Source organism: Equus przewalskii, chromosome 25 (assembly GCF_037783145.1).
Source record: "Equus przewalskii isolate Varuska chromosome 25, EquPr2, whole genome shotgun sequence".
Lineage (NCBI taxonomy): Eukaryota > Metazoa > Chordata > Mammalia > Perissodactyla > Equidae > Equus > Equus przewalskii.
This window is the reverse complement of record NC_091855.1, coordinates 13,633,292-13,661,011: the sequence shown is the minus strand read 5'-3', so window position 1 is coordinate 13,661,011 and position 27,720 is coordinate 13,633,292. Positions and strand designations below refer to the sequence as shown.

General features: G+C 39.9%; 2 protein-coding genes across 18 annotated transcripts in view; one reads left to right on the top strand and one right to left on the bottom strand.

The window, feature by feature from the left end:
• RAD51B (RAD51 paralog B) overlaps positions 1-18,066 on the bottom strand; it is a 672,513-nt gene extending 654,447 nt beyond the window's left edge. For 13 of the 16 annotated variants that reach the window (XR_011532983.1, XR_011532982.1, XR_011532980.1 and 10 more), the window contains exons 1-5: positions 17,962-18,066; positions 16,574-16,642; positions 14,098-14,208; positions 12,844-12,957; positions 8,176-8,292 (exon numbers count right to left, since the gene is read on the bottom strand). Coding sequence is in view for 7 of the 16 variants with exons in the window: in XM_070594109.1 (XP_070450210.1) it covers positions 8,176-8,292; positions 12,844-12,957; positions 14,098-14,181 (315 nt within the window). In the remaining 9 variants the exon portion in view is untranslated. Of the gene's footprint in view, positions 1-8,175; positions 8,293-12,843; positions 12,958-14,097; positions 14,209-15,816; positions 15,911-16,573; positions 16,643-17,961 lie in introns of all 16 variants that reach the window. The other 3 variants (XR_011532979.1, XM_070594107.1, XM_070594112.1) reach the window with 3 other exon arrangements.
• Positions 18,067-19,193: 1,127 nt separating this feature from the next.
• ZFYVE26 (zinc finger FYVE-type containing 26) overlaps positions 19,194-27,720 on the top strand; it is a 62,695-nt gene continuing 54,168 nt past the window's right edge. The window contains exons 1-4 of one of the 2 annotated variants that reach the window (XM_070594105.1): positions 19,194-19,314; positions 19,810-20,086; positions 22,012-22,087; positions 26,457-26,546. In XM_070594105.1, coding sequence (XP_070450206.1) covers positions 19,893-20,086; positions 22,012-22,087; positions 26,457-26,546 — 360 coding nt within the window. In that variant the 5' untranslated portion in view covers positions 19,194-19,314; positions 19,810-19,892. The remainder of the gene's footprint in view (positions 19,315-19,809; positions 20,087-22,011; positions 22,088-26,456; positions 26,547-27,720) is intronic. The other variant, XR_011532976.1, reaches the window with a different exon arrangement.

The following is a 27,720-nucleotide window of genomic DNA, read 5'->3' as shown; positions in this document are numbered from 1 at the left end:
CATTGAATAATTTGCTTTAATTCTTGATGCTTCAAATTATCTGCAATGATTTCTATACATGTTCTGAAAGGATCTATTCACAAATGAATTCATTTAAGTTGTTGCCATGTTGTTTCCTATGTTTCATTTCATCCATTTTACTGTAACAGAAAAAATGAGTATGTCTCTCATGTTATTTTCTAATAATGTACTACATTTGGTCTTTTGCTATTAACCCAAAAGAGGCTTTTAGTATCTATCATTAATTTTAGTGAAATTTTTCTAGATATTGAACTATGTATCACATGATTTTAAACATCACCGAAAAACTTGGAGAAGTTTGTCTTCCTGTCCTGTGTATGAATATAACTCCATATATCAAACTGTCTTCTTTATAACTTCATAATTTTTGGACGCCTTCTCAGATGGAACTAGATTGTCATTGATTTTTACATTATTAGTCATAGGAGAATCATCAGCTCTGACTTTTATGTGCACGTGGTTCACTTCTACTCACCATATTAGCATTATCTTCAACACACAGTTTCTTTTCAGGAAACTTTTTATGCCATTTGTCTGTTTTGAGAGATTTGGTTTAGTTGACTCCATAAACCCACCTAACGAGATACCTGTAGAACCACAACTCATCCCAAGGTGCTGAAAATAAAGGTACAAGCAGGGTGCCTCTGTCAATCTTCTGAACCCTTTTCTCAGTACTATACCTGCCATGTGACAGTCTAGCATACAGACCAAGTGACGATGCCAATGTCAATCCATATGTGAAATATTAATTAAGGGTTATTTCATTTTTTAGATTGAAATACCAGTAAAAGTTCTCATATTTTCTTCCCACAACCTAATGGACCATCTTATACACTCTGCTTTGGAGACTGCTGGTTTTAAAGAGCCCCAAACACTTTCCATGTACTTATTATCATTATCAAAGACAACACGGATCAAATTCACCATCAGAAATCAGTGCAAAGGGAACTTCTGTCAGTAAAAGTTAGAAGTGGATTTTGAAAATGAGACAGGATTACTCTTCAGAGTGCTAACTGATGGAGGAACAGAGGGCTGCCTTTCTATACATACTATGCACATGCCAGGTTTTAGATATGTTCTAAGATTTAATGAGCTTAACCCATTAAACACTTAGTGATTTTTAGTGGAAAGGTGAAACAAGCCATCATTTTAATTAAGATGATATATATGAAAATATTCAGTAAAGTATTAAATCCCCTGAAAATGTAAGGTATTATCTTATTATTCCATCTTCAAAGAAAACGTAAAAAAATCTGAAAAGTTAAACAAGTGCAACTAGCACTTTTCCTACTTCATTATTTTTACATACTGATTCAGTATAGACTTGGGGAAAGTAGAACATTAAGTGAATAACACTGTAAGATTTCTGGGTTTGTTTGGTGGAGTTTTTGTATGTGTTTTGTTTGTTTTTTCACTTTGCATTAGAATTTGGATAACATTTACTTTAAACTATAATAACTAATTTCTAATTCTTTAGCAATCTCAGATCCCCTTCATACATTTTTTCCTATCTTCCCAGCCTCAAAAAAATTTTGTTATATGCAATTTTTATGGGCTGACTGGAGTTAAATTTCATTATTTTTTCAGGTTTACTTAGTGGGTTAAAACATTTCAACATTAATAATTTTTAGCTTCAGATAGTTTAGCTCTGAATTCCAATAGCCAAACCACAAAATTTCAAGTTGTGTTCAGTTCCCAGGTTCAGCTCCAATGGTGGTTAGAAAGACAGAACATGCCAAACCAGAACAGTCTAAGTTATTTGCCTCTTGGAAACTCAAGAGTGAATACAGAATTTACACACAGAAGACACCAGTAGAATACAACCAGCTTCATATAGGTAGAGCCTGAGTTCCACCTCTGCCTGAGACATGTAAAAGAACTGAAAGAAAATAACCAGTAGTGAAGATCACTTGAATACCAACAAGGAAGCAAATATTAACAATTGGCTTGAAGAGGAAAGGGAATTATGCCCAAGAAATGAAAGTCTAACCGTACTAAAGTAAAAATGAAGCCTAGTCATTTTAATCTTAAATGAGATTAAATGGTTGAGATGAACATGAAACCTGGAGCAGCTAGGACCTAAAATCTTACCAAGTTAACTCTCCCCACATTCAAGATGGGGGTGACAGGATGGGGCAATCTGCCAAGCCAATGTTCTGCACAAGGAAAATGAAGGACTGCCTGGCTCTCATCTGAGAAGAGAACGTGAAGACTGCCGATCATCTTTTAACGACCTCCCTCACAACCTTGCATCTACTTATCTAAATTTGATCTAATCTGTAAAATACGATTAGGTCTTCAGACTACAGAATCCATCTTAAAAATAACTGACGCTTTAAATCCTAAAGCCAAAACCAAAAGAAAAGCAAACAATCTCAGAAAGGCCAGGTAGCACTGTGCCCTGTAAAAGAAACCTTGATCTTAAATTATTTTACATCAACATGTGGAAGATTTTGTATCTTGGATTCTCTCCACTCTTATTTCATACTAACTACTGCTGCTTTTGAAGTAAACAGAAAGGGAGGCAGAAAGAGAAGGGAGGTAAACAGAGCAGAAAAAAGCAGGAGGACATGGGAATGACAAGTACCCCAAGTTGTACCATTAAAAAAAAATCAAACAGTATCAAGAGAAATAATCACTCATTTAGAAAATCACGTAATACGTGCTATAAGAAAGACTCTACAAAACCTTTATGTAGAAAGAAGTTTTTTATTTCTAAATCAGGGAGTGAGGGAAGCATTGGGAACAATGATCCAATCAATCACATAGGCTAAACTCCTGTGTTACGACAGAGGCCTGATTATCTTGCCTTTCAAACCAGTGGGCAGGATAAACAAGTCAGGTCAGCAGACTGTGTTCTCGGAAGGCCAATTAGACATCTCTCCCAAGTTTTCCTACTGCTCTACTGCTGTTGTTGCACACAGAGCAGACCTGAACCTGACTGCACCTGGAAGGAGAGGAGCCCCACCCTGGCCGACCGGCAGATCCACAAGCAAGAAAAACAAATGTGTGCTGCTGTTGTAAGCAGTATAAGCAACCAAAATTGACTAACAAAGCACTCATGTCTTACACGTCACTGATTATGCATTTCTTTTACATGCCTGGCCCTTGCAGGCATTTGAGTTTCCAACCCCTGCCTTATTATCTCCTGTGATCTTGTAGGTCACAGCTAACCCTGCCATGAGAAAGAAAAACAACTGAAATATTTAACTGTTCTGCCAAACTAGGATTCTGGTAGCCTGCCTTTACCTTTTGGGGACAGTAGGATAGTCACTCCCAAAGCAAAACTGCCCCACTCAAGAAGGACACCTAGTCTCCTTAAATCATGAACAAATCATAGAAATGAGTCAGGAAATACAAATAATTTAGAAATGTGCCACATTGTTTCTTATCATTTAGAGCAGAATCTAGGTATAACCATCACTGTTAAACGTCGCAAAGATTTGGCAGTGCTTCAGAAGACAGGGTTACTCTTCCAGAGGTTCTCTTGAACTGAGATATGCAGATGTTACATCTCTTTTTGTTGACATGAGTTTGGACCAGTTCTCTAGTCCCATAATCTCTAGATTACAACATGAAAATATCTTTTTTGATGATCCCTTTAAATACAATCTTAATTTTACCCAGTCACATTAGCAGCTTTATCATGCATTCTCAGCAGGAGCGATACTGACCCCAAGGCTGAAGCTGGGCTTGGATGGGGGAGGGGAGGAATTTCACTCTTTTTATGTATAAAGCACAGATATACCTACAGTACATAAACAGATATACAGAATATCTGTGGTATTAAAACCTCATGGGGGGGCTGACTAGGAAAAAATTGTCTAAAAAGGCTCCTGAGGGGGCAATAATGAAAAAAGGATTGAGAAACTCTGATCTGATCTATATTATCTCATATGAGAAGGCTACCATTACGTGGTTTGCTCTCCATGTAATGTAAACTTTTAAAGTTTAAACTTCAAACATATCTTTACTACCAATATTCAGTTCTAACAGACGCAGGATTCTCTGCTTCTGTATTCCGTAAGGAATTTGATGTTCTCAAGGAATGGGACAAAGCCCTGCAGGTCCCTCCCATTGGTGATTCAGCAGACTTGGTTTCTCTTTGATTTCTCCTCTGTTGCTTCTGCTTTCGGCATGAGTAGCACTTCTCTAGTTCCACTTTTAATCTTGGTGCTGTAACCACTCAGTTACACAGATTCAGTGAAGTTCACATAAATCAAAACGCATGACAAATGGATTAGGGGATTTTGAAGTTAGAGTCAGGAAGAAGCAGCTATAAAAATGACAGCAGAAATGTTTCCAGATTTCTCCTTACTCCCTCAGTCATCTCCAGACCTAGTCTAAGTTTACTCAACCAGTTGCCTTACTGCTCACCTCCACCAGACCTAACTTGTACCTCACATTCAGGACTCTAGGTTTGAACTTCAAGCCAGAAACAAAGATCGTGCAAGGCAATTAGACAACTCCGTTGATATCTGTACTAGTTCTCTTTTGCTGTGTAACAAATTACCACAAATTTAGCAGCCTAACACAACACCCGTTTATTATCTCACAGTTCTGTAGGTCGGCAGTCCTGCTGGGCTTGACTGGGTTCTCTGCGCAAGGTCTCACAAGGCCAAAATCAAGTGTCGGCTAAGCTGGGCTCCTATCTGGAGGCTGGGGGTTAATATCAACTTCCAGGCTCATTCATGTTGTTGGCAAAATCCACTTCTCTGCAGTTGTGGCTCTGAGCTCCCTGTTTCCTTTCTGTCTGTCATCTGAGGGCTACTCACTGTTCCTAGGGGCCACCTACATTCTTTCTCACACAGCCCCTTCCATCTTCCAAGCAGTAATGGCATCTCGAGTCCTCCTCATGTTTTGAATCTTTCTGGCTTCCCCTTCTTCTTTAGCCAGAGAAAGCATACTGCTTTTAAGGGCTCACATGATTATTTTTAATATTTTTTTTTTTTTTAGGAAGATTAGCCCTGAGCTAACATCTGCCACCCACCCTCCTCTTTTTTGCTGAGGAAGACTGGCCCTGAGCTAACATCCATGCCCCATCTTCCTCTAGTTTATATGTGGGATGCCTGCCACAGCATGGCTTGATGAGGGGTGTGTTGGTCCTCACCCGGGATCCAAACCGGCGAACCCCAGGCCACTGAAGTGGAACATGGGAACTTAACTGCTGCGCCACTGGACTGGCCTCTATATGATTCCATTTATATGAAATGTTTATAAAAATGCAAATTTATAGAGACAGAAAGTAAATCAGTGGGTACCTAGGGCTGAGCATGGGAGCAGGGATTAACTATAAATGGGTATGAGGGAACTTTTTAGGATGATGGAAATGTTCTAACACTGAATTTTGGTGATGATTTACTATAAATTTACTAATATAATTGAATTATACATTTACAATGGTTGAATTTTATAGTATTTAAATTGTACCTTAATAAAATTATTTTTTTAAATAGCAAAATGATTTATGAAAAGAATGCAAGCTCATTAGTAATCAGAAAAATGAAAATTAAGATCATAAAAATGGGGAAAAATTAAGAAGTCTGATAATAGCAAGGCAAGAACATAAGAAACAAGAGGAATTCATGCCCAGCCCACAGGAATGTAAACAGGCACAACCCCTCAGGAAACCATTCGTCCTGATTCTGCAAAGTTACGTATGTGCATACTCTATAACCAGCAAATCACTCCAAAGTAGACACCCTAGATAGGGGCCAGATACTAAATATTTTAGGCTTTGCAGACCCTGAGGTCTCTGTCACAACTAACTGAACTCTGCCTTATATTACGACAACAGCCACAGACAAAATGTAAGCAAATGAGGTTAGCTGTGTTACAACAAAACTTTATTTACAAATACAGGCAGCAAGCTGCATTTCACTGGGCAGTTTGCCAATCCTTGCCCTAGAGAAATACCTGTACACGTGAGCCAGCAGACAGGGACAATCATTTCACAGGATTTGTTGACATTAGCAGCAAACTGGAAACAACCCAAATGTTCACTCACAGGAGAAGGGATGAATAAATTGCAGCATATTTTCAAAATAGAATATGATACAGCAGTGAAAGTGAATTATATTCTTGCTATGCACAACAACATAGATAAATCTTAGAAAACAGTATTAAGTAAAAAAACAATTCATAGAAGAGATAAGATATGATTTAATCACAGATACATGATTTAATAGAACTCAAAAGTAAGCAAAACTAAATAAAATGTTGTATTTTCTATGTATATAGGCAATAAAGGAAAACTATAGGTGCAAATTACTATCAGGAAAAAAAGTAGAGGAATAGCAGAAATTCAGGATGGAGGTTACCTCCCAACAGAAGGCCAAAGATAGGATCAGGGAGGAGCCCACAGTTAGTTTCAATGGTTTTGTTATTGTTCTGGTTCTTATATTGGGTCATAGGCTTATAAGAGCTCATAACTTATACATGCAAAATATACTTAATCTTGTATACGTAAAATATATATCAAAAGTTCGGTGTTTAATAAAAGGTAATCAGAAATACTCCCTGTACTCAGCCAAGAAATCCCAAAAAGACTGTACCTGTAGCTGAAATTGAAAGCTGAGAACTTGCCACTAATAAGCAGTCAGGGTATTTATATTCCAAGTTAGCCAAGTAAATCATGACAGAACACCTAAATGGCTTGTAACTACTGCTTGGATTCAGAAAGAATTGATAAAAGCTAAATGAAAAGTATTGAAAATTATTCTAAAACTTAAAAAACAAAAAGTACTTGTTGGTTAATCTTCCTTAAGTTCAATTTTTTTGCTATTTAAATAGGTTAAGTTTATAACTCTGGATCTCTATTGTTATAAATCTATTTGAGCAAAGTTGAACCAAATAGAGCACAAGAAGATAATGCAAAATAGGATTCTGGCACCATCTGGTGGCAGTACACTGCAACAGCAGGTTCTAATTTTTTTTTTTTTTTTTAAGATTAACTCATTCATTCACTTATCAACTACCTAATAGGCATCTCCTAGACACAGCACACACACATATTTTTAAATCTTTCTTGGAATGCAAGAAGTAAGGTATAGTATCTAAAACAGGTTCCTTATCTTCAAGGAAAAAAATCTACAGTTAAATTTATAACCATCAATGTAAGAATCTACTCTTATTCAGAAGTTTGCTTAAAGTATCTACGCCCCTAGAACTCTCAGGCAAGAAGTCCCTCAGGAGAGTGCTCGCAAACACAGTCTACTGAGTCACCACATCAGGACCAGAAGCACACCAACGGAGGTTTCAAGGAAAAGACCTGTGGTGCTTTTAAAATGTCTACCCATTGACACTTCTCTCAAAGGGGAGAGTCTAATTTCCCTTTCCTTGAATGCGGGCTAGATTTAATGACTCGCCTCTAATGAAGGGAATGTGGCGGAAGTCACGGAAGTCACGGTGCGCCTTCCACAGCTAAATCATCAAAGGCATTGCCCCTTCCATCTTGCCTTCCTGTGGGTCCCTCCCCTGGGGGATGGCAGCCACGTTGTGCTTGAGGAGACTCCAGCAGGCTCTGGAGAGCCTGTCTGGGGAGGAGCTGTGACCTCCTGCCAATAACCAGCACCAGCTTGCCAGCCACGTGAGCGAGCAGCCTTGAAAATGGCCTCCAGTCCCACCAAATCTTCAGATCCTGTGTCCCTTGTCAATATTGCTGAGCCAAGTCACCGCCAAAGAAACAGAAATGAACCTTTACTGCTGTTTTAAGCCACTTAGTTTTGGAGAAATTTGTTATGCAACAACACAGAACTAATACAACAACCTATTTACTCCATAGAACCAAATTTTATCTTCAGCAGGAAGTAAAAATTGCTCACTTCAGTCTAATACTATAATTTGCCCACGTTAATAAAATTTCAAATTTTCCTTCCTAAGTAGTGATCCTTTTTGAATTCCCTCAGATTGTTTCATATCATTTCATAATATTCATCACTTTCTAATTTGAAGAAACAACAACCTAAGCAGACTTCAGTCAAAACCTCCAAACAACTGTGCTAGGTACTGAGTGGAGAACCATGCCCTTGAGGAACTTACCATTTAATGCAGATTAATATTCATGAAATAATTTATGCATTTTAACTAAAGTTTTTCCCCTTGCTCTGAAGGTTATAGGTCAATAGAAGAAGGTTTAGGAAGTTTCTCCTTTACCTCTGTGAGGGATCCACAAGCTACGCCACCATGCAGGGCCTCATCCAAAGCAGAAAGGGTTGTAGGCAAGAATGCTGGCGAGAGAGCAGCAGACCTTTGTGTCTTTATCCCATAAGCCTGAACGAGAAAAAGATTGAGCTCAATCTCTTTACCTATTCAAAAACATAAACCAACTCCAAACTTCAAATTTTGACAGCTAGAACCCCAATCCATCTTCCTTTCCTCTGTTCTTTATTTGTTCAACGAATATTTACCCTGTACCAGGGACTGTGCTACGTTTGGGGGATATGATATAACAGCCCCTGCCGTCACAGTACTTACAGTCAACCAGGAACTATGAAATTAGGACTGGAAACAGGGCAATTACAATACAATTAATAAGAGGTATTGCATACCTCATCAGTGTACCTGATCTGGATTTTGTGATCCAGGAAGGGTTCATGAAAGATCTGGATGCCTGAGCTAACATCTGAAATAGCTGTTAGACAGGCAAAGGAAATGTGCATGTTCCTGCCAAAGAGACAGAACGTACAAAGAAAGGTCAAGAAGCAAGAAAGAGAGGAAATAGAAACTAACAAAAACTACAAAAAATCATTTTGTCTTTTTTTTTTTTGGTGAGGAAGATTGGCCCTGAGCGAATATCTGTTGCCAATCTTCCTCTTATTGCTTGAGGAAGATTGTTGCTGAGGTAACATCTGTGCCAGTCTTCCCCTATTTTGTATGTAGGATACTACCACAGCTTGATGAGTGGTGTGTAAGTCTGCAGCTGGGATCCAAACCCGCAAACCCTGGGCCACTAAAGCAGAGTGCACAAACTTAACCACTTTGCCACCAGGCCAGCCCAAAAAGAGTTTTTTAGAATGGTTGAAAGACAGAGTATGGTCATGGTGTTGCAAGCGATGAGGGTGGAAAAATAAGGAACCAAGTTCTAAAGAGCCGTGTCGAATTTTGCAGTTTACACTGAGAGTAACAAGGAGTGACAAGGTCAAGTTATTTCAAACCCAGGCTGGTTTGCAAAGAATAGCTTGAACATAGGTGTGGTAGACTGGCCCCCCCACAAAGATATCCACATCACATCCTTGGAACCAGTGAATGTTAACGTCATTTGGAAAAAGAGTCTCTGCAGATGTGATTAATGTGATTCAAGTCCCCTAGATGTATAAGAACACTTGCCTCTCTACAACCTCTAACATTAACAATCACTACTATTTTATTAAGTTGTCCAAATAAACTGAGGTCAAGCCACAGAAGTGTAATCATTCGTTCAACAAATATTAATTGAGTGTCTACTGCACGCTGTATACTATGAGCAGCTCTGGGCATACAGTGGTAAACCAAACATAGTTTCTACCCACTTGAAGTTTATAATTTAATAAATCAACGTCTCAAATCCAAGGGTCCTCTGCCTCCGTGAGGATGTGGGAGACCAGCAGAAATGTGCCCACTCTCGTCTAACCTCCCTACTGAATTCTTAGCTCAGTTAAACCATGGATTACCACAGATTTTCCTTTAAGGCTATATTCAGGTACAATGAAATAGCTAGAAAAGCTACAGGAAAAGGTGTGTGCTTTGCATCTGATTTAGAAATACCTGACTATTGTCTACCATCTATCAGGCAACATAGGAGGGCATGGGGATACTTCACCAAACATGTAAAGGCAGCCCAATCTGTTAACATTAAGGTGCTTCCTTTACAACTACCATTAGGAGAATAGTAGACTTGGTGACTCAAAAAAATAATAAAATGAAGCAACAGAACAAGACTTCAGAAATAACAGTATGTACATAAATGAAACAAAGAGGAATATTGTGATATGACACTCCACCAGTTTTTCTTCCACTTGGGTGGCTGTGTCTTCTCAGACTCATCATTGTCCGATCTATTTTTAAATGTTAGCTTCACTCAGGAATTGCCTTGGGTACACGGACCTTCTTCCTGCACATACTTTCTAGGCAATGACTCATCCATTCTCATGGCTTTGATCATATTTACAGCAGAGACTCCCAAATGCATACTTCTAGAGCAGACCTCAGCTTCAAGCTGCAGTCCACGTATTTAACTGCCTACTTCACATCTCCACTCAGTGTTTCACGAGCACCTGAACTTCAACGAGAACTAACAGAATTCAGCCCCCTTCAAACAGGATCCTCTTCCAGTGTTCCTTATCTCAGGAAATGGTACCACCAAGTTTCTTAAAGCAAAAATCAGGGATTCATGTCTGACACTTCCCTCTACCTCATCACCACCCACAGCCAAACAATCACCAAACCCTACTCATTCTACCCCTAAATAGCTCTCATAAAATTGACATTCTACCCTCCGCATTAATACCACACTGATAATCCAAGTCACAATCACTTCCTGTCTGGAATACAGTAATAGATACATAACTAGACTTCATCAATGTTTTCCTGCTCCTTTTCAATCACTTGACTATGTTTAAGACTGAATTTTTTAAAACGCATGTTAGATTATACCCTTTTATGACTTCTCATTGCTCTCAGAATAGTCCAAAATCCTTGACATAGTCTGTGACCTGACTCCTGCTTACTTCTCCGGCTTGGTCTCTTGCTGCTCTCTTCCTCACTCCTACGTTCCATTCACACCAGCTGGGCTGGATTACCATACCAGCACCATTCTCCTCTTCACAGGGCCTTGGCATTCGCTCCTCCCACTGCCTGCGAGCTCTTCCCGCTCATCTCCCTCCCAACTCCTCTGCCCATATCTCCCCCATCCATCCTTCAGGTTTCAGCTTAAGTGTCACTTCCACAGAGGAGCCTTTCTGACCCCTAAACTAATACCGCTTGTTATTAAGTTTCAACGCTCCTTGTATTTTTCCTTCACAGGACTCATCACCACTACAATTAACTAAGTTATTTATATTATTCTTTGTTTAATGTCTGACTTCTCCTACTAGACAGTAAGCTACATAAGGGCAGGAACTTTATCAACCTTGTTCACTATAATATCCCCAGTACCTGACAAAGTACCTGAAATATGGCTGGCACTCAATAAATATTGGTTGAAGGAGTAAATGATTGAATAAATGAACAAATAAAAAAAAGTCTTTCTTGGAGGAATGAACCAAGGCTAAGCCAATGTTGAAGGCAAGACTCAAATCTACAGAATGCTACAAGGGTGAATACACAACAAAGGAGAAAGATGTCTTCCTGAATTGGCATTTGGAGTAGGACTGAAAGTGGTGATGGAAGAGGAGACTGAAGTTGAACTTCCTGTCCATGCTTTCTAATTTAATTACCTAAATGGAAATATGCTGTAGATATTGACCAAGCAGAAGGACAGATGTCAAATGAAAATGTTTTCTTGGTGCTTTACAACCTTCAAAACAGTAACAAGTTAATTTGGACCCAGACACAGAATCATCACACGGTATTTTAACTCTCTAACTTCTCCCATAAAACAAAGTGAGCTGTTCAAAGCTAAAGATCAATTCCAGAGATAAGACTTGTGCCCATCTCTAACTCCGATTCTAATTCTTCTGACTATTCTCCTTTAAGGTATTTTCCTTAGACCACAAGCTAAATCTGAACAAAAGAAAATACTTCATCTGTTCATTATTTCAGAAGCTTTTTTTGTTTTTCATTTGTTTTTTGGTGAGGAAGATTTACCCTGAGTTAATATCCACTGCCAACCTTCCTCTTGTTTTTTTTTTTTTTGCTTGAGGAAGATTAGCCCTGAGCTAACATCCGTGCCAATCTTCCTCCATTTTGTATGCGGGATGCCTCCACAGCGTGGCTAATGAGTGGAGCAGGTCCATGCCTGGGATCCAAATTAGTGAACCTGGGCCACCAAAGCAGAACACGTGGAACTTTAACAACTTGGCCACAGGGCCAGCCCCCTCAGAAGTTTAAAAGAACACTAACATTCCTTCCTTCCTCCTTCATAGAATTGCACCCTACTTTATTGCTCAGTGGATATCAAATTTCAATATGAGACAGTAAGGTAAGTAATTTACAATTCACATAAATAAATACATTTGCAAAGCACTGAACATACTTTTAGGCAACTCTTATTTTGGGAAAACAAGACCTTTTCTACCATGCACAAAACTTACATTTTTAAAAGCTAAAATATAAAAAGTAGAAACGTAAAATGTAGAAAATGTAAAATGTAGAAAGAATGAAAAAAATAGTATAACTTGATGAGGACTTGTTATAAAAGACTTTAACTCTTCTCAAGAGTGAGGATAAATTTTTAAGTGTTATTTATTCAATCAATAAGCTCATATAAGTCCAACATGCGTACTTTATGATATGGAGTAAGTGATGGTGGTAAAAGTTAGTATAACAGAGACAGGAACATTCTAAAATTAAGAATATACTATAATTTAACCATGAGGTCCACAAATCCTACCCAAACAACAAAAGAGAAAGATGACCTTTTGAAATATCACTATCAGCTACAGAGAAAACACTTCCTCTTGCCCCCTAATACCCATAATTAGGAACTGTCTCCCACGAGCTTATAAACTACATGAAATTTTCACATATATTCTCATTAGAAAACTCATTCTATGGTGTGAGAGTCAGTATTTTTGAGGTGTTGTTCATCTCTATCTTTTCTTTTGCCTCATCCCCAAAAATATTTTAAATGAGATAAAGCATCATTTCAAAATACAAATCGTAGTAAAAAAAATATATATATACCGTTTGCATCTGTGGGGCACAGGCCCTGCTGACCATACACAGAAGTTCATGGACACCTCGATAACTAAGGCCAGTCATTTTCATAAGCTCCAGTGGAGAAAGACATAAAAAGTCCTAAAGAGACATAAACAGAATATTTTAAATATATATGTGCAATAAAGCTACTGGAATTAAAAGGAAAATTTCAATTGACACTGTTCATGTGTAGAAAAAAGTGAAATTTATTGTAGATCAAAGATTTACGTGTTCCTTATAGTATTTTCCCCCTAAATATACCTTAACTAAAAGATATGATGATAGCCTTAGACTATAATTATCCAATTTAGTTGGCATATACCACACACTGTAATTACCCAGTTTAGTTGGCATTTACCAGAGGACACACCATGTAACATCACATAGCAGCAGCATCCAATCTGGGTGTAGAGACTGCACTTGTGCCTCAAAGAGTTGGGGCACAAATAGATGTCCAGAAAGCATCAGGTTGAAATGAGTTTCTTCCTAAGCTATGAGATCATTTGGAGGAAGTATTTGATAATTGAGAGAGAATAAAACTGACTATGGAATGAAATGTTAAATTTCACACTTTTAGGAGCGTTTCAAAGTATGAACACGAGGATTACTAAATGTATAACAGAGGAACCAAAGATATCGTTATCACACACAAAACAATTTTTTTAAAATTGCAGCAGGCTCTGAAAGTCTGTCTTATTAGGGATTAAATCCTAAGATAAAACCTTAAATCTTATTTAACCTCCTAAGAGGGATTTGATTCACTATCGTGCTTAAAAATGCAACATCTCCTCTACACATTTCTCTCAACCCAACCACAGGAAAATGACCCTAACTATTAATTTCTCTTATTTTCAAGAAAAATTATCCATTTTGAATACCATCTCATTTGAGTCAGATTTCTCATCTAACGACAAAATATCTTTTAAGTAGATAAAACTTCTCTAGAATCCCAAATAAATGGCACAGGTGTACTTCACCTTATGCCACAAGCAATCTCCCCCCACCGAAATACAAAAATATTGAATTTGGATAAATGAAACCACATTTGGAAATACAACCTAAGTGGCTTGTTATTCGAAATTAGCCTATGAAGAAGTACCACCATTTATCTTCTTTTTAACAAACATAAGTTTTCATATTTCAACTATTAGCTATTTAAGGCTTATTTAAGAGTTAAGGTATACTTAAAATTAATTTGTACTTAAAGTTTCTCATTGGGAAAAATTAAATGCATTTTACCCGACAGGTAACAATCTGATGTCTGCTCAGACGGTCACACAGCTCTTGTGATAAACCCACTCGTCTTAGTTTCTTGCTACCCATGCCTCCAGATGCAGCAAAAGAAGAACCCTGAAAAAAACAGAAAATAGCATAAGCAATAGTAGATGGGCTATCTGAAACACTGTATCAATTAAAAAGTCTTCAAACTTGTCCACACACAAAATGCAATGTATAGTATTTAAAATATTACTGATAAAATAAAGGAAGGCTACAGAATCTTCCTAAATGTTTTAAACAGGAGAGACAACTGTTTGTCAAACATGAGCACAGAGAAACAAGGCAACATAAGAATGTGCATTTCACACAATTCTTTGATACTTATTACATGAATATAACAACACTTCACATTTGTATAGCATCTTAAGATTTTCAATGCATTTATAAATTTCATTTGGATCTTTGATTAGCCTTCAAGGCATATTTCCAAACAGCACTCCTAGAAAGTATTTACTTTCATTGCACTGTAACGATAATGTTTATTGAGCACCTACTCTATACCAGGCACAGTTCCAAAGCTTCACATAAATTATCATATTTAATCTTCTCAACAGCCCTATACGGAGGGTTGATTATTGGTCCCATTTTTACATATAAGAAAACTAAAGCCTGGACAGGTTAGCTATTCTAGTATCATCAGAAAAAGTAAATAGTGGATTCATAAACTGAAGCCAGGGAATCTGACTCTGAGGCCTATCCTCCTAACCATCACACTCTACTACAAGTCCATAATCGTATCTAACCTCTCCTTTTCCTATGAGTCAGAACAAACCTCTGAATCAAATGAGATTTATTTCAGGTGTTATGTACAAATTGAAATTGTCTTTTTATTATTCTAGCTGCTCACATTCCCACATGCAATGAAATTTCACTCTTGTGGAACCTCACTAGAGCTAAATAAGGCTCACAAAGTATTTGCCTTAGAGAGCTCGAAGAGAGTCCCGTAATAGTGTACACAAAGGAGAGGCTGTGTGTCTCACTCAGCCGGCAAAACATCCTGTGGATAAGTAGAAATAGGAACTCTTCATTGTGTCAGGCGATAAAGCAATATAATTATCAGAAAAGGGAGTTATATTGGAACGAAAATATATACTAAGAATGTAGATGTTTATTTCTATTACAACAGCCCAATTTTCCATTTAACATTTAAATTCTCTCAGTTGAATTGAAACTTTCTCTCTCAGACACACACACAACACACACACACCCCCCCCCAACAAATACAAAATGTATTGTTTCTCTCAATGGGAATTTGACAGTATTGATTACTGTTTCCTCAAAAGAAAGTTTACCAAGCAGCATCTGCTCTATCATGACGTAGTGCTTTTACAAATCAGGTAGTTCTGGGTAATGACATCATTTAGATGGATAAATTCATTAAAAAAAATACATTCAAAATGAAAACCCCAAGTTACCTGGATTTTCTTTCTTTTTTTTTTTTTTGGCACCTGAGCTAACATCTGCCAATCTTTTTTTTTTTCCTGCTTCTCCCCAAAGTCCCCCAGTACATAGTTGTATATTCTAGTTGTAGGTCCTTCTGGTTGCGCTGTGTGGGACACCACCTCAGCATGGCTCAAGGAGCGGTGCCATGTCCGCACACAGGATCTGACCCAGTGAAATTCTGGGCAGCCAAAGCTGAGCACGTGAACTTAACCACTCGGCCACTGGCTGGCCCCTTACCTGGAATTTAACAATGACCAACTCTGCTCTCTCTGCCTCTTTAGCGCCACTCTCGTCACTGCCTGGACTACTGCTTACTGTCTCTGGTCACTCCCTGCCAGCCAAAAGAAAATCTTTTCATTTATTCCTTCCCCTGACACTTAAGTACACACTCTGCTGAGCTCTGGATACTAGAACCATTTAAGCATATTCCCTCCCCTTGGGGAACTCACAGTAATAGACTAAAAGAAATGTATACAAAAATAATTAGAGTCATCCATTAACTATTGTCATGGCATTTAAATGTGCTGTGGAAGTACACGGGAGGAAGCACAAAACTGGCCTGCAAAAGTCAGGTCAGTGCCACAATCCTGCCAGATTACTAAAGTTACTCCAATACTGTCACTCTCATCCTTTAAAACCACCCATCGAACCATCAGACCACAGGATAAATTCCACACTGCTTAGGATCCCATAAAGACCCTTGATAGGGGCCAGCTGGGTGGTGCAACAGTTAAGTTCGCACGTTCGGCTTTGGTGGTCTGGGGTTCGCTGGTTCGATACCAGGTGCGGACATGGCACCACTTGTCAAGCCATGCTGTGGCAGGCGTCCCACATATAAAGTAGAGGAAGGTGGGCACGGATGTTGGCTCACAGCCAGTCTTCCACAGCAAAAAGAGGACTGGCAGCAGATGTTAGCTCAGGGCTAATCTTCCTCAAAAAAAAAAAAAGAAAAAACCCTTTATAAACTGGTCCCTCACGTCCCCCTCATTCATACCTGATTGCAAAGCCCAGATCCTGGCCTTCCTGGCAGTTACTTCACCTCTCAGTGTCTTAGTTGCGTCATCTGTAAAAACAAAGGGTAATTCAAATACCTACTTTACATGAATGTAGTGAAGGTTAAAGGATTTGGATGGTGCCTGGCACACAGTGCTCAAGGTTAACGATCACTATCATTATCCATTCATTCAGCAAAACATCACTGGCCACCTCCCACATGACCTGCTCTCCAGCCACAACAGTAAATGTGTAGGTTACTCATGTGCCATCCGGCCTACCTGACCTTCCTCCACAAAGCCTTCCCTCAACTCAGTCTCTTCCTCTCCAATGTTCTCACCACACCTTGTATATATTTATTCGGTTGTCTTATTAATGCATTATTACGGCTTGCCTGTTTGTTTCTTCCACTTGAGACAGTAAGTTCCTGCTGTGTGTGTGTGTCTGTGTGTGCGCGCACACACACCCATATGGGGAGTGAGGGAAGACAGTCAACCCTGGAGACTGAATCCTCTCCTCATCAAGAAAAGAAAAATCCTCGCTAGATTTCAATGAAAACTGTTAAGCAACTAAAATCTCATATTTACTGAGCCCATATAACATGCCAAACACTGTTCCAAGCGCTTAGGATGTTTCACCCCGTTTTACAGGTTAAAAACACTGAGGCGGGGCTGGCCCCGTAGCCGAGTGGTTAAGTTCCCGCGCACCACTGCAGGCGGCCCAGTGTTTCGTTGGTTCGAATCCTGGGCGCGGACATGGCACTACTCATCAAACCAGGCTGAGGCAGCGTCCCACGTGCCACAACTAGAAGGACCCACAATGAAGAATATACAACTATGTACAGGGGGGCTTTGGGGAGAAAAAAAGGAAAAAAGTAAATAAATAAAATCTTTAAAAAAAAAAAAAAACACTGAGGCAGTGAGTTGAAAAACTTGCGCAAAGTCTAACAGCTGGCATATGGTGGAGTCCGAATTCTAATCAAAGGATCCGACTCCAGATTCCACGCTATTGACTACCTCTCCTTGAACACCACATGAAGGGGGACAGACGCTAAACTTCCCCTAATGACGGGCTCCCCTGCCTAGACCCCAAACTGCCAGCAGGTGGGAGGAATGGGTGGGCATCAAGAAGCGAAAACATCACCCCAGAATCCCCTAAAAAAAGTTTCTTCCAACAAGGAGCACTTTTCAAGCATCCCCCATAAGAAGGCCCGAAGCCCCCAGTCACGCGGCGGGGTTTTGGTTAAGATCACTACCAGCCTAAGTGGGCGTGGCCTGCACCCAACAGTGACTCTCCTCTTCCCCGATATCAATGCCCAGGGAGCGAGCAGGAAACAATGAGCGCACCCCACTTCCCCAAAACCGCCCCCCACAGGAAACTTTCCAGTACCGGGTCTGCAGCATCCAACTTTCAAAGTTTCCCCCACCCCTCACACAGTTCCCCGCGGAAAGCGCCGCGGGGAAACAACCGAAGCGCTGGTTGGGTCGTCATCCTGGCAAAATATCCAATCAGAGGTAGGCAGAGGCCCAGGTCGGTTCCGCAGCTTGCTGGGAAATGTAGTTTACACTCTATAATAAATCTGGGAGTCCCAGTCAGTTTCTCAATATAGTAATTATCAAAATCCGGTGGAGGAACATCAGCAGAGTATGAAGCAAGGAAAAACTTTGCTTGGAAATTTCTCTTTTCTTTCTTTTGTGACTACATTTAAAAATTGCTTAAGGGACCAGAGAGGCATGTTAGTTTTCTGGAAATAGATTACGATCCACTTATCATAGAAGAGGTTTTGGAAAAGAGCTTTGATTTGTTTTGGTTTGCTTTTTTCACCATCCTTTGGTGGTGAAATAGTTTGGGAAATGCTGAACGAAATTGCTCAAACTGAAAACACAATGGGGAAACGTGAGAGTTTGTAGTTGAAGAACATGAAGGTTCGGTTTAAAAGCAGCTGTGATGAGGAAACCTAGTAAAACTGTTACTTTGAGACTCGGTTTCGGATATTATATTTTCGAAAAGGTTTTGCTCATTCTTTGCTCTCATCTTCCCTTTGCATAACTCTATCTTAAAATTTAGCCCACTGTATCCTAATTATTGACCTGCACCCCTTACTAGACTGTGAATTCCTTGACGACAGAGACTGCATCTTATTTACCTTCTAAAGTAGGGCCTAGCTTTCCGATCAATTAACAGTTGTCAGGCAAACGAGAAAATAAATGAATGCAGTTCAGCAGAAGAAAAATGGGAATTCAGAAGGTAGGGTTCTGGGATTATACGAGAGCCCAAGTGGACAGAATAACAGTGGAGGAGGATCCAGGTCTCCTTGCTCTGGGTATCCCCAGGGCCTGGCAAAAGTTGGCGCTCAGTAAATGCTGACTTCAAACGCTAGGGAGAAAAGAGAACGGAAGAAAAAAATCAACGGACACAGCTATCCTCGCCACCTACTCTGCCGAACGCAGAAAGGAAGGTGTTGAGCAGAGGAGCCGTCAATACTGACAGGGTTGGTCCTTAGCAAGGTGGCCGATTTACTTTTTCCTAGCATCCTAGCTTCCTCTAGTGCACAGAGGGGGCGTCACGTGACCTAAACAAATATGGCGCTTTATTTGCATCTTCTCTCCATTGACCAATAGGAGTAGCCGCCGTCGGTCGCCACTCTCCCCTCCTCCTCAACCTCCCGAATGGGATCTGTCACCTGACTCGGCTCAAACATGGCTGCGCTGGAAGCTCTATTGCTTTGGGCGCCGGGAGCAGGTGAGTGTATGGCGCCCCAGAGAAGGCGGAAGCGTTCTCCACGACCCCTGTAGGGAGCGTCCCTGCGCCCCAAGCCCCACCGCTCTCCAGTTCTGACACAGATTCGTCTCCTGATCTTCAATCCTCTGCCTTCAGAGAGGGCTCCAACTAGGGAGGTTCCTACTGAATTTCTCATCCTTAAGGAGGCGACCACCTGGGGATTTGGAGACGGACTGGGCATAAAGTTCAGGAGGGAATACGGAAGTGGAGTTATGGGTGTGCGCCTCGGGCTAATACGACGATTAATGTTAATTAAATATTGGATGCGCGTAGAGCGATGGGATCCACCCCTTGGGAAGGTGGAACTTCTCAAAAAGAGATAGTAACATGTCAAATCAAAGTTACAAGGATAATTAGCAAAGTCAGTACCGCCTTTCCCAGTCGGGCTGGTAGTTGCTTGTTTGTTTAAATATAGTTCCTTCCATTTCTTCTCACTCTGGTGGATATTGTTTCTAGGAGGTACTCCACGAATGAGAAAACTGACAATGTGTTCTGCGTAATTCATATCTTTCTGTCTCCCTGCACTCTGTGCTGGGAAAATGCATCATCCATTTGGAAAAGAGGAAACTGCTTCCCAGAAGCAGCTTTTTGGATTTTTCTGTGAGTGCCTTCGAAGAGGAGAATGGGAGTTGGCACAGGCATGTGTGCCTCAGCTACACGAGGCACAAGGGGATATCCCAAAGAAGGTGGAAGATATACTTCAGGCGCTGGTGGTCTGTCCAAATCAGCTGAGGTAAGGGATCTCTCCTCCTGCCGGAGAGATACGGGGCGCCAGACGCAAGGTTCAATATTGGGCTCTGCTCAATGTGCCTCACTCAACTATCCGCTGAAGAATTAGCACAGGCAGACTGTATTTCACATGCTCTGAAAATTTACCTCTGTAATACACGTCTATTACTTAACCAATATTGGCTTTGAATTATCACCTGGAGCTGCAGTTAAGCCTGGCCAGCAAAATGTGCCTGAAATCATTCTTTCTTGCTTATTATCAGTAAAGTTAATAGTGGAACTGCATTGAAAAGCATTTTCTTTGCCTCCCAAAAAGCAAACCCTGCTCTCTTCTTGCTTATGAAATTGAAGATATTGTTGTAGCTTTAACAAAGGACTGGAGGTGAATTCACTTAAAGCTTTTTATTTTAAAATAACTATAGACTTACAAGAAATGCAAAAATAATACAAAGAGTACCCTTTCCCCAGCTTCCCCCAAATGTGACATCTCATGGAGCCATAGTACAATATCAAAACTGGGAAATTGGCACTGATACATTACTGTGAACTAGACTACACACCTTATTCCATTTTCACCATTTTTTAATCTGCATTCACTTTTGTGTGTAGAAATTGCAAATATCTATGCAATTTTATCCATGTATAGATCTATGTAACTACCACTATAATCAAGATACAGAATTGCTCCATCACCACAGAAGAATTCCCTTTTTCCCTCTTTGCCTCTTTGTATTTGGACTCCTCCTTGTCCCCTATCAACCACTGTTTTCTATCTAAATTTTTAATGAAGTTCTTCCTGGCACTGCTATTAACAACTAATGGTATACAAGTTAAATGAACTGTCCAATCTCTCCCTCATTTTTTCTTACTTTGGCGGTATGCTATACAGGTTAAGTACTGTATTAGCACGTGTATAGTGAAGACTTAGATGATTCTTTTCTTCCTTTATTTTTTTTCCGTTAAATTTAGATTCTAACCAGTTACTGTCTCATTTAAAATATTAACTTCAAAGAAAGACTTATGAATTCCTATAACCCTGTTTTTAGCATGGAGTTAAAAATAAATTTTTAGGGGCCAGCCCATGGCCAACTGGTTAAGTTCACACACTCTGCTTTGGCGGCCCAGAGTTTCGCCAGTTTGGATCCTGGACGTGGACATGGCACTGCTCATCAAGCCATGATGAGGCGGCGTCCCACGTAGCACAACCAGAAGGACCTACAACTAGAATATACAATGTGTACTGGGAGGCTTTGGGGAGAAGAAGAAAAAAAAAAGTTTGGCAACAGATGTTAGCTCAGGGGCAATCTTTAAAAGAAAGAAATTTTTATGAACTTCCTTTTTTTCTTTAAGACTACTTGATTGACTTTCTATTTTCAAGAATATACATTAGATTACTCTGCCTTTATGGTTTTCTATGTAATATTGTTTTGTTTAAAAATAATAAAGACTAGGGGCCGGCCCAGTTGCACAGGGGTTAAGTTCAAGCACTCCACTTTGGTGGCCCAGGGTTCCCCAGTTGGGATCTTGGGCACAGACCTACACATTGCTTATCAAGCCATGCTGTGGCAGGCATCCCACATATAAAGTAGAGGAAGATGGGTGCAGATGTTAGCTCAGGGCTAATCTTCCTCAAAAAAAATAAAAAGTAAAAAAAATAAAAATAAAGACTAGATAGGGAGGTGGAGGTAGGATTAAGACATTTTCTTTTTTTTCTTTTTTTTTCTTTTTTTTAAGTGAAAGCTGCCAGCTCTGTTCTGGTTCTGGTTTTATTGATCTGTTGTATACATTGGAAAATTTCTCATTAGAACAGTGTCTTGCCTGTTCAGGTTTTAAACAGACTGAGCAATGAAATCTAAATCTTGGATCACAAAAGAGAAAAGGTAAGTAGAAACTCTTCGTTTAGAAATTCTTTTGTTTTACATTTTTCAGATGTGGACAGGACATCAACCCTCAGAGATTAGCCTGGGTCTGGCTTCTTGTACTGGAAACATGGTTGGGGGAAAAGGTAAGTAGGTTTATATCTCAAATTTTCTCCTGAGGCTGAGACTGAGAAGAACTAGGGGGTAGTTATGAGATTTTCCTTCTATCTGTTACTTCCCTTATGAGGTTTATCATGTTCCTCTCCCAGTATTATAGTGAGAATGCCTTAAATTTTTATTGCTGTCTCCTTACCAAAATTCATTATTTAATTCACGGTCATACATTGGCATGTAATACCATTTGAGGTGATACCATTTTGTCAAATACCACTGTGAGTCTTGTGCCTGAGTAGAACTTCGCAGAACTCAGTGATAGTGACAAGATAGCAAATAAAGCGTAAGCCTCATAATTCTCAAGTAATGAGGAATTGGCTGAACTGGAACCTGGTGGTTCTTCCATAAATCTTATTTTAACTAGTCCAGTGCAGTGAAATCGTATAGATTTGAACCTCATTAATTAGTAATTTAATAACTCACATGAATTGAACTAAAAGTTACCAAATATAAAAAACAAAGTAAGCAAATTAATAGTGAAAGAAAACTTGTAAGGAAGTGGGTTTTTTTTAAAAACAAAAGTTGCCGTTAAAAGCCTTTTTAGAAGTTTGTAATAATTATCAGAAATTAATATCCATTTAGAGAATTTCTCTGAATCAATCCTGTATTAAACTCAGACTTTAAGATTTAAGTGAGGAACCTCTGACTCAAGAGAAATAACTGGCCCAAGGTCACACGATGAAGTTAGTTGGCAGAACTAGAGCTGGAACCAAGATCTTCTGACTTCAAGTCCCCAGTCCTTTGCTTTTTCCACCTCAACATTATTTTTAGCCTTCATGGACTTAAAGTAGGAAACCAAAAATTCTGTTTTGTAAATGTCAATAATTTAGCCTAATTTTCTTCTTTACCCCCTCAGTCATCAGAATTAATTTTGTCTTTAGTTCCATTTTGCCTTAGACTTACCCTTATCCACATAGCTGTCAAAAAGTAACAGAAATTACTAATCTAAATGGAGCTCTTATTCAGGGATGAGATAATTGCTAATTATCAAATTACCAGAGATAATTTGCCAATTGTTTAGCAAAAAGAAATGACAAAAAGACTAGCAGGAGAGGGACGAAAGAGAAGCAAAATTAAAAAATAGTCAATCCCGGGGCTGGCCCCGTGGCCGGGTGGTTAAGTTCGCGCGCTTCGCTGCAGGCGGCCCAGTGTTTCGTTGGTTCGAATCCTGGGCGCGGACATGGCACTGCTCGTCAGACCACGCTGAGGCAGCGTCCCACATGCCACAACTAGAAGGACCCACAACGAAGAATATACAACTATGTACGGGGGGCTTTGGGGAGAAAAAGGAAAAAATAAAATCTTTAAAAAAAAAAAAATTAAAAAAAAAAAATAGTCAACCCCAAGATGATTGAGTTGGCTATAGGTTCAGATCTAAAAGAGAAAACTTGAGCTAAAATATTCAATACTATCTTCAAAGAGAAAAAGAAAAGTATGTCTTATGTTCCTGACTAAGGATCTTCCCAATACACACATGGAATTTGTCAAGCCAGATGAACTTTCCCCTCACAAGAGAGTATTTGCTTACTTTATGCCTGATTGGTTCCTTATTTTCTGGACAGTTGCTCAACTGGATCAGGTGGTGGATTTCACTTCCCTGGCTGCTTAGCACACTCTAAGAGTTATTCTTGTTTTTCCCAGCATCAAAGATCATTTGGTCCTTAAAGCTCCATGCCTCAGTTATTTAAACAGTTGTGGGAATGTTTTAAACTTTATACAGGACCTCAGAGAATTTTCAAGGTTTATACAAGGATCAAGACTTCAGGGGCCAGCCCCGTGGCCAAGTGGTTAAGTTTGTGCCCTCTGCCTTCGGCGGCCCAGGGTTTCGCCGGTTCGGATCCTGGGCGTGGATGTGGTACCGCTCATCAGGCCACATTGAGGTGGCGTCCCACATGCAACAACTAGAAGGACCCACAACTAAGAATATGCAACTATGTACTGGGGGGATGGGGTAGAAAAAGCAGGGGGAAAAAAAAGAAGAAGATTGGCAACAGTTGTTAGCTCAGGCAACAATCTTCAAAAAAAATAAAAGACTCCAAATGCATTCTTGGAGTAGTTCTACATGGCCAGTCTTTATCCTGGAGTGGCCCTCATCTTGTAGGCACCGTCTTGCTGTCTTGCTTGCTGGCTGGCTGTCAATCCTTTGCCAGTCTCCCACTTTCTGCCAAAAACTTCCTTTTTAATAATTAGTTGAAACAGTGATTCCATTTTCCTTCATCCATTTTTGCCTTCTGCCTTTTTATCTTTTTTTTTTAAAGATTGACACCTGAGCTAACAACTGTTGCCAATCTTCTTCTTTTTTATTTAATTCTTCTTCCCAAAGCCCCCCAGTACACAGTTGTATATTTTAGTTGTAGGTCCCCCTAGTTGTGCTATTTGGGGCGCCGCCTCAGCATGGCCTGATGAGTGGTGCCCATGTCAGCACCCAGGATCCGAACCAGCGAAACCCTGGGCCGCCGAAGCAGAGCGCACGAACTTAACCACTCGGCCACAGGGCCGGCCCCTGCCTTTTTATCTTGTAGTGAGTTATCTCTACGTCTATAAGCATGTGTGCAAAGATTTAGCTGCAGAGATGTTCACTGCCGTGCTGCTTCTAATAGAGGAAAACTGGAAACAACTCCCACGTCCACAGTACAGGACTGGTTAATAAATGGAAGTATATCTATTTATAAAATACCACGCCACTATTAAAATTACGTGGTAAATGAATTTTCAGTGATGTGGAAGGATGTTCATACTCTACCTTGTGAGAAAAAAAAGTTTAATAAACAGAACATTTGGTAATGCACGCACAGAAAATGGTCTGAATGTCCTTAGACCACAGTATTAATGGTAGTTCTCTTTCAGTGGGAAGATTTGGGGGAGGGAGGGTGTTTGTGTGTATTTTCATTTGCCTGTTTGCATATTCTATTTTTCTACATTGAAGATGCTTTGCTTTTATAGTAAGAAAGTCTATGCTTGGAAACATTGAGCCATTCTTGCCTGCTTTAGGAATGTTAGTCATTTATGACCTTGGCTATGCTTAAGGTAATTTCACCAGTAAAATAAATATAAGCTAATCAGTCTTTAGGATTCTAGATGAAAGTCCTAAAATCTAACCAGACTTGTTCTTTTATTAAAGGCCTGCAATCTGGCCTTATCTATTCCTTCCTCTTAGTTCTCAAGAGAAGCGCTAACCTCCAGCTTCCCAGCATGAATTTTCTCCACCAACTTCCAATCACTAGTGTCATACGAGCGTTCAGATGGCGTAGGTTCACTAGGGAAGGGCATGGTAAGAAGAAGCAGGATTTTGGACTAAGAACACGCTAGATCATGTTAGCCTCTGATGTGATGAGTGGCACATGAATAAAGTAAGTGTGATTTTGTGTTCTAAAGCCCCCTCACACACACACACACACACACGCACATTCTCTCACACTCCTGCAGGTGCTTCTTGCCTTGAGTCAGGAGACTTTTCAATAAAACCCATGTTCTGGAAGCTTTAACCAGCTGCGTGATTTACAGGTGCTCTAATTTAAAGCAGTGTTTGTCAGGATTAGTCTCAGACTTTAATCTTATTTGTATTTGTGTCTGGAGAAAAGGAGACTTTAATTTTAGTTTTAAGGACCAGGTGAGGGGAAGTTATTGTGAAACAAGGAAATACAGGAAAACTCAGAGCCGTTCTCCTCCTTTGTACATTAGCCTTCTCTGCTGGCATGTCTCATTAACAGACACTGGGATCACATTTTCTTTTCACGCTTGAGATAATTGAAAATACTTCCTAACTGTTTCATCTTTAGTAAAGATTACTTTTTAAAATATATGCTTATGCCACAGGTTTGTTTGATTTAGAGATTAAATGAGATTTTTAAAATATGTGAAAATATGGCACACAGTACCTGGCACATGATAAGTGTTTAATAAACATTAGATCTCTTCTTCTTTACTTTTATTTTCCAACTGATAATGAATACTGAAAACAGAGGTTTGGACCAAAGGGGGATCACGTGGGCCATTCCATCCCAGGCTTACCCGTAACTGGGTGTTTTGGAAACTGCAAGGGAGATTATTGGAGAAAAACTTCAAGTGACAGGAAAAAATCCCGTGAAATGAGTAAACCTTGGAGTTTGAGGCTGGTCAGGGTGGGGTTTAAGTGTTAGTATTTAAGAAGAGTATGCGTCCAAGTTTAGCAATTTCATTTATAAAGAATAATATCTGAAAACATATCCGAGAATTTAATAGTTAGAAGTACTTTATCCTAGAGAAACAGCAGAAATGAAACTAAGTGGAGAGAAATATTTACTTGTAGTTTAACTAAAGCATATGCCTAATCTTTATGCTTCCTTCTTATGATTCTTCCAGAAGTTACTCCCAACTGTTCTCCGGAGAAAGCTTGAGTTTCTTTTATTGTCAGAAGACTTCCAAGGTGACATTCCAGAGGACATCCTCAAGGTGAGAGAGGGCTCTGGAGCCATCCACCCAGGGTTACAGTCACTCAGCAAGCTTGACATCCAGGGATCCCAGCAGAGACGGGTCCCCAGATGTTAGCTATACTCTGTTCTCAGGCAAGACCAGGCTAGGTCAAGGCCCCTCTGAGGGGAGTTTAGAGGTAGGATAACCTTATCTGATTTTAGAATTCTTAGAGGTGGATTGTCCAGAAATACTAAGTATGGCTAGAGATTAAAGATTTTTTTGTTTCATGAAAAAGGAATGCATAACTTAGATTTAAACTAGGTGTTTGAATTTTTTCCAAGATAGGGATTGGGAATGTAAAGGGAGAAAGGAACTAGTGTATGTTGAATACTTCTGTAACAGGGGCACTGGATATGTTATAGTTAACCCTCACAACAACCGTCTGGGGGCGGATTCAAACTAAGTCTTAACTATATCTATACTTAAGTGCCTGAGGGTGTGCTCTGAGGCTCAATACTTATTTTCTTCATGACCTGGCTGGCAGCTAATTAAAGACATATTTACAATAGGATTTAAAGCAGGGACTTTCACACGTATTAGATCAAGAACCTCATGGTCCTGTGACCATCTCGGAAGCAGTTAATGAAGAAGCATCCCTGAGCGCCATCCGTGGACATGGTGCTAAAGTGTGGGAAATCACCTGCCTCCCCACCCCCTTCCCCCTACTCCCACTCTGCACACAAATTACAGGTAGCACTTCTTGCCTTAAGGGCTTGCAGTCTAGTTGGGGAGAATGACTGGTACACACGTGAGACAATTATGTACTAAACCATGTGGTACTAGCACTAGTGTTGGTACTGAAAGCCCAATAAATAGAGGGAGAGTGTGTGGGTTGGAGGTATTGGGGAAGGGAGGCTTTATAGAAGGATAAGGATTGAGCTAGACCTTAAAGCATGGCTAAAGATTTAGACTAGGGTTAAAAATTGGTGTGAAATGTTCTTTTAAAAATTGAATTTAAATGCCTTGAGATGGCCATAACGTCTTATGCCATTTGTCACCTGCTTGGTCTGTGAGTTTGCAGTCCCTGATTTAGGTTGACAGTGCACATTTTGGAGGCAGTGGTGGGAGGTGTGGGGTCGGGTGGGGGGGACTAGCCTGGGCATGGAGGCCTTGGGCAATTGAGTTAATCTCTCTTTGCCTCAATCTCCTCATT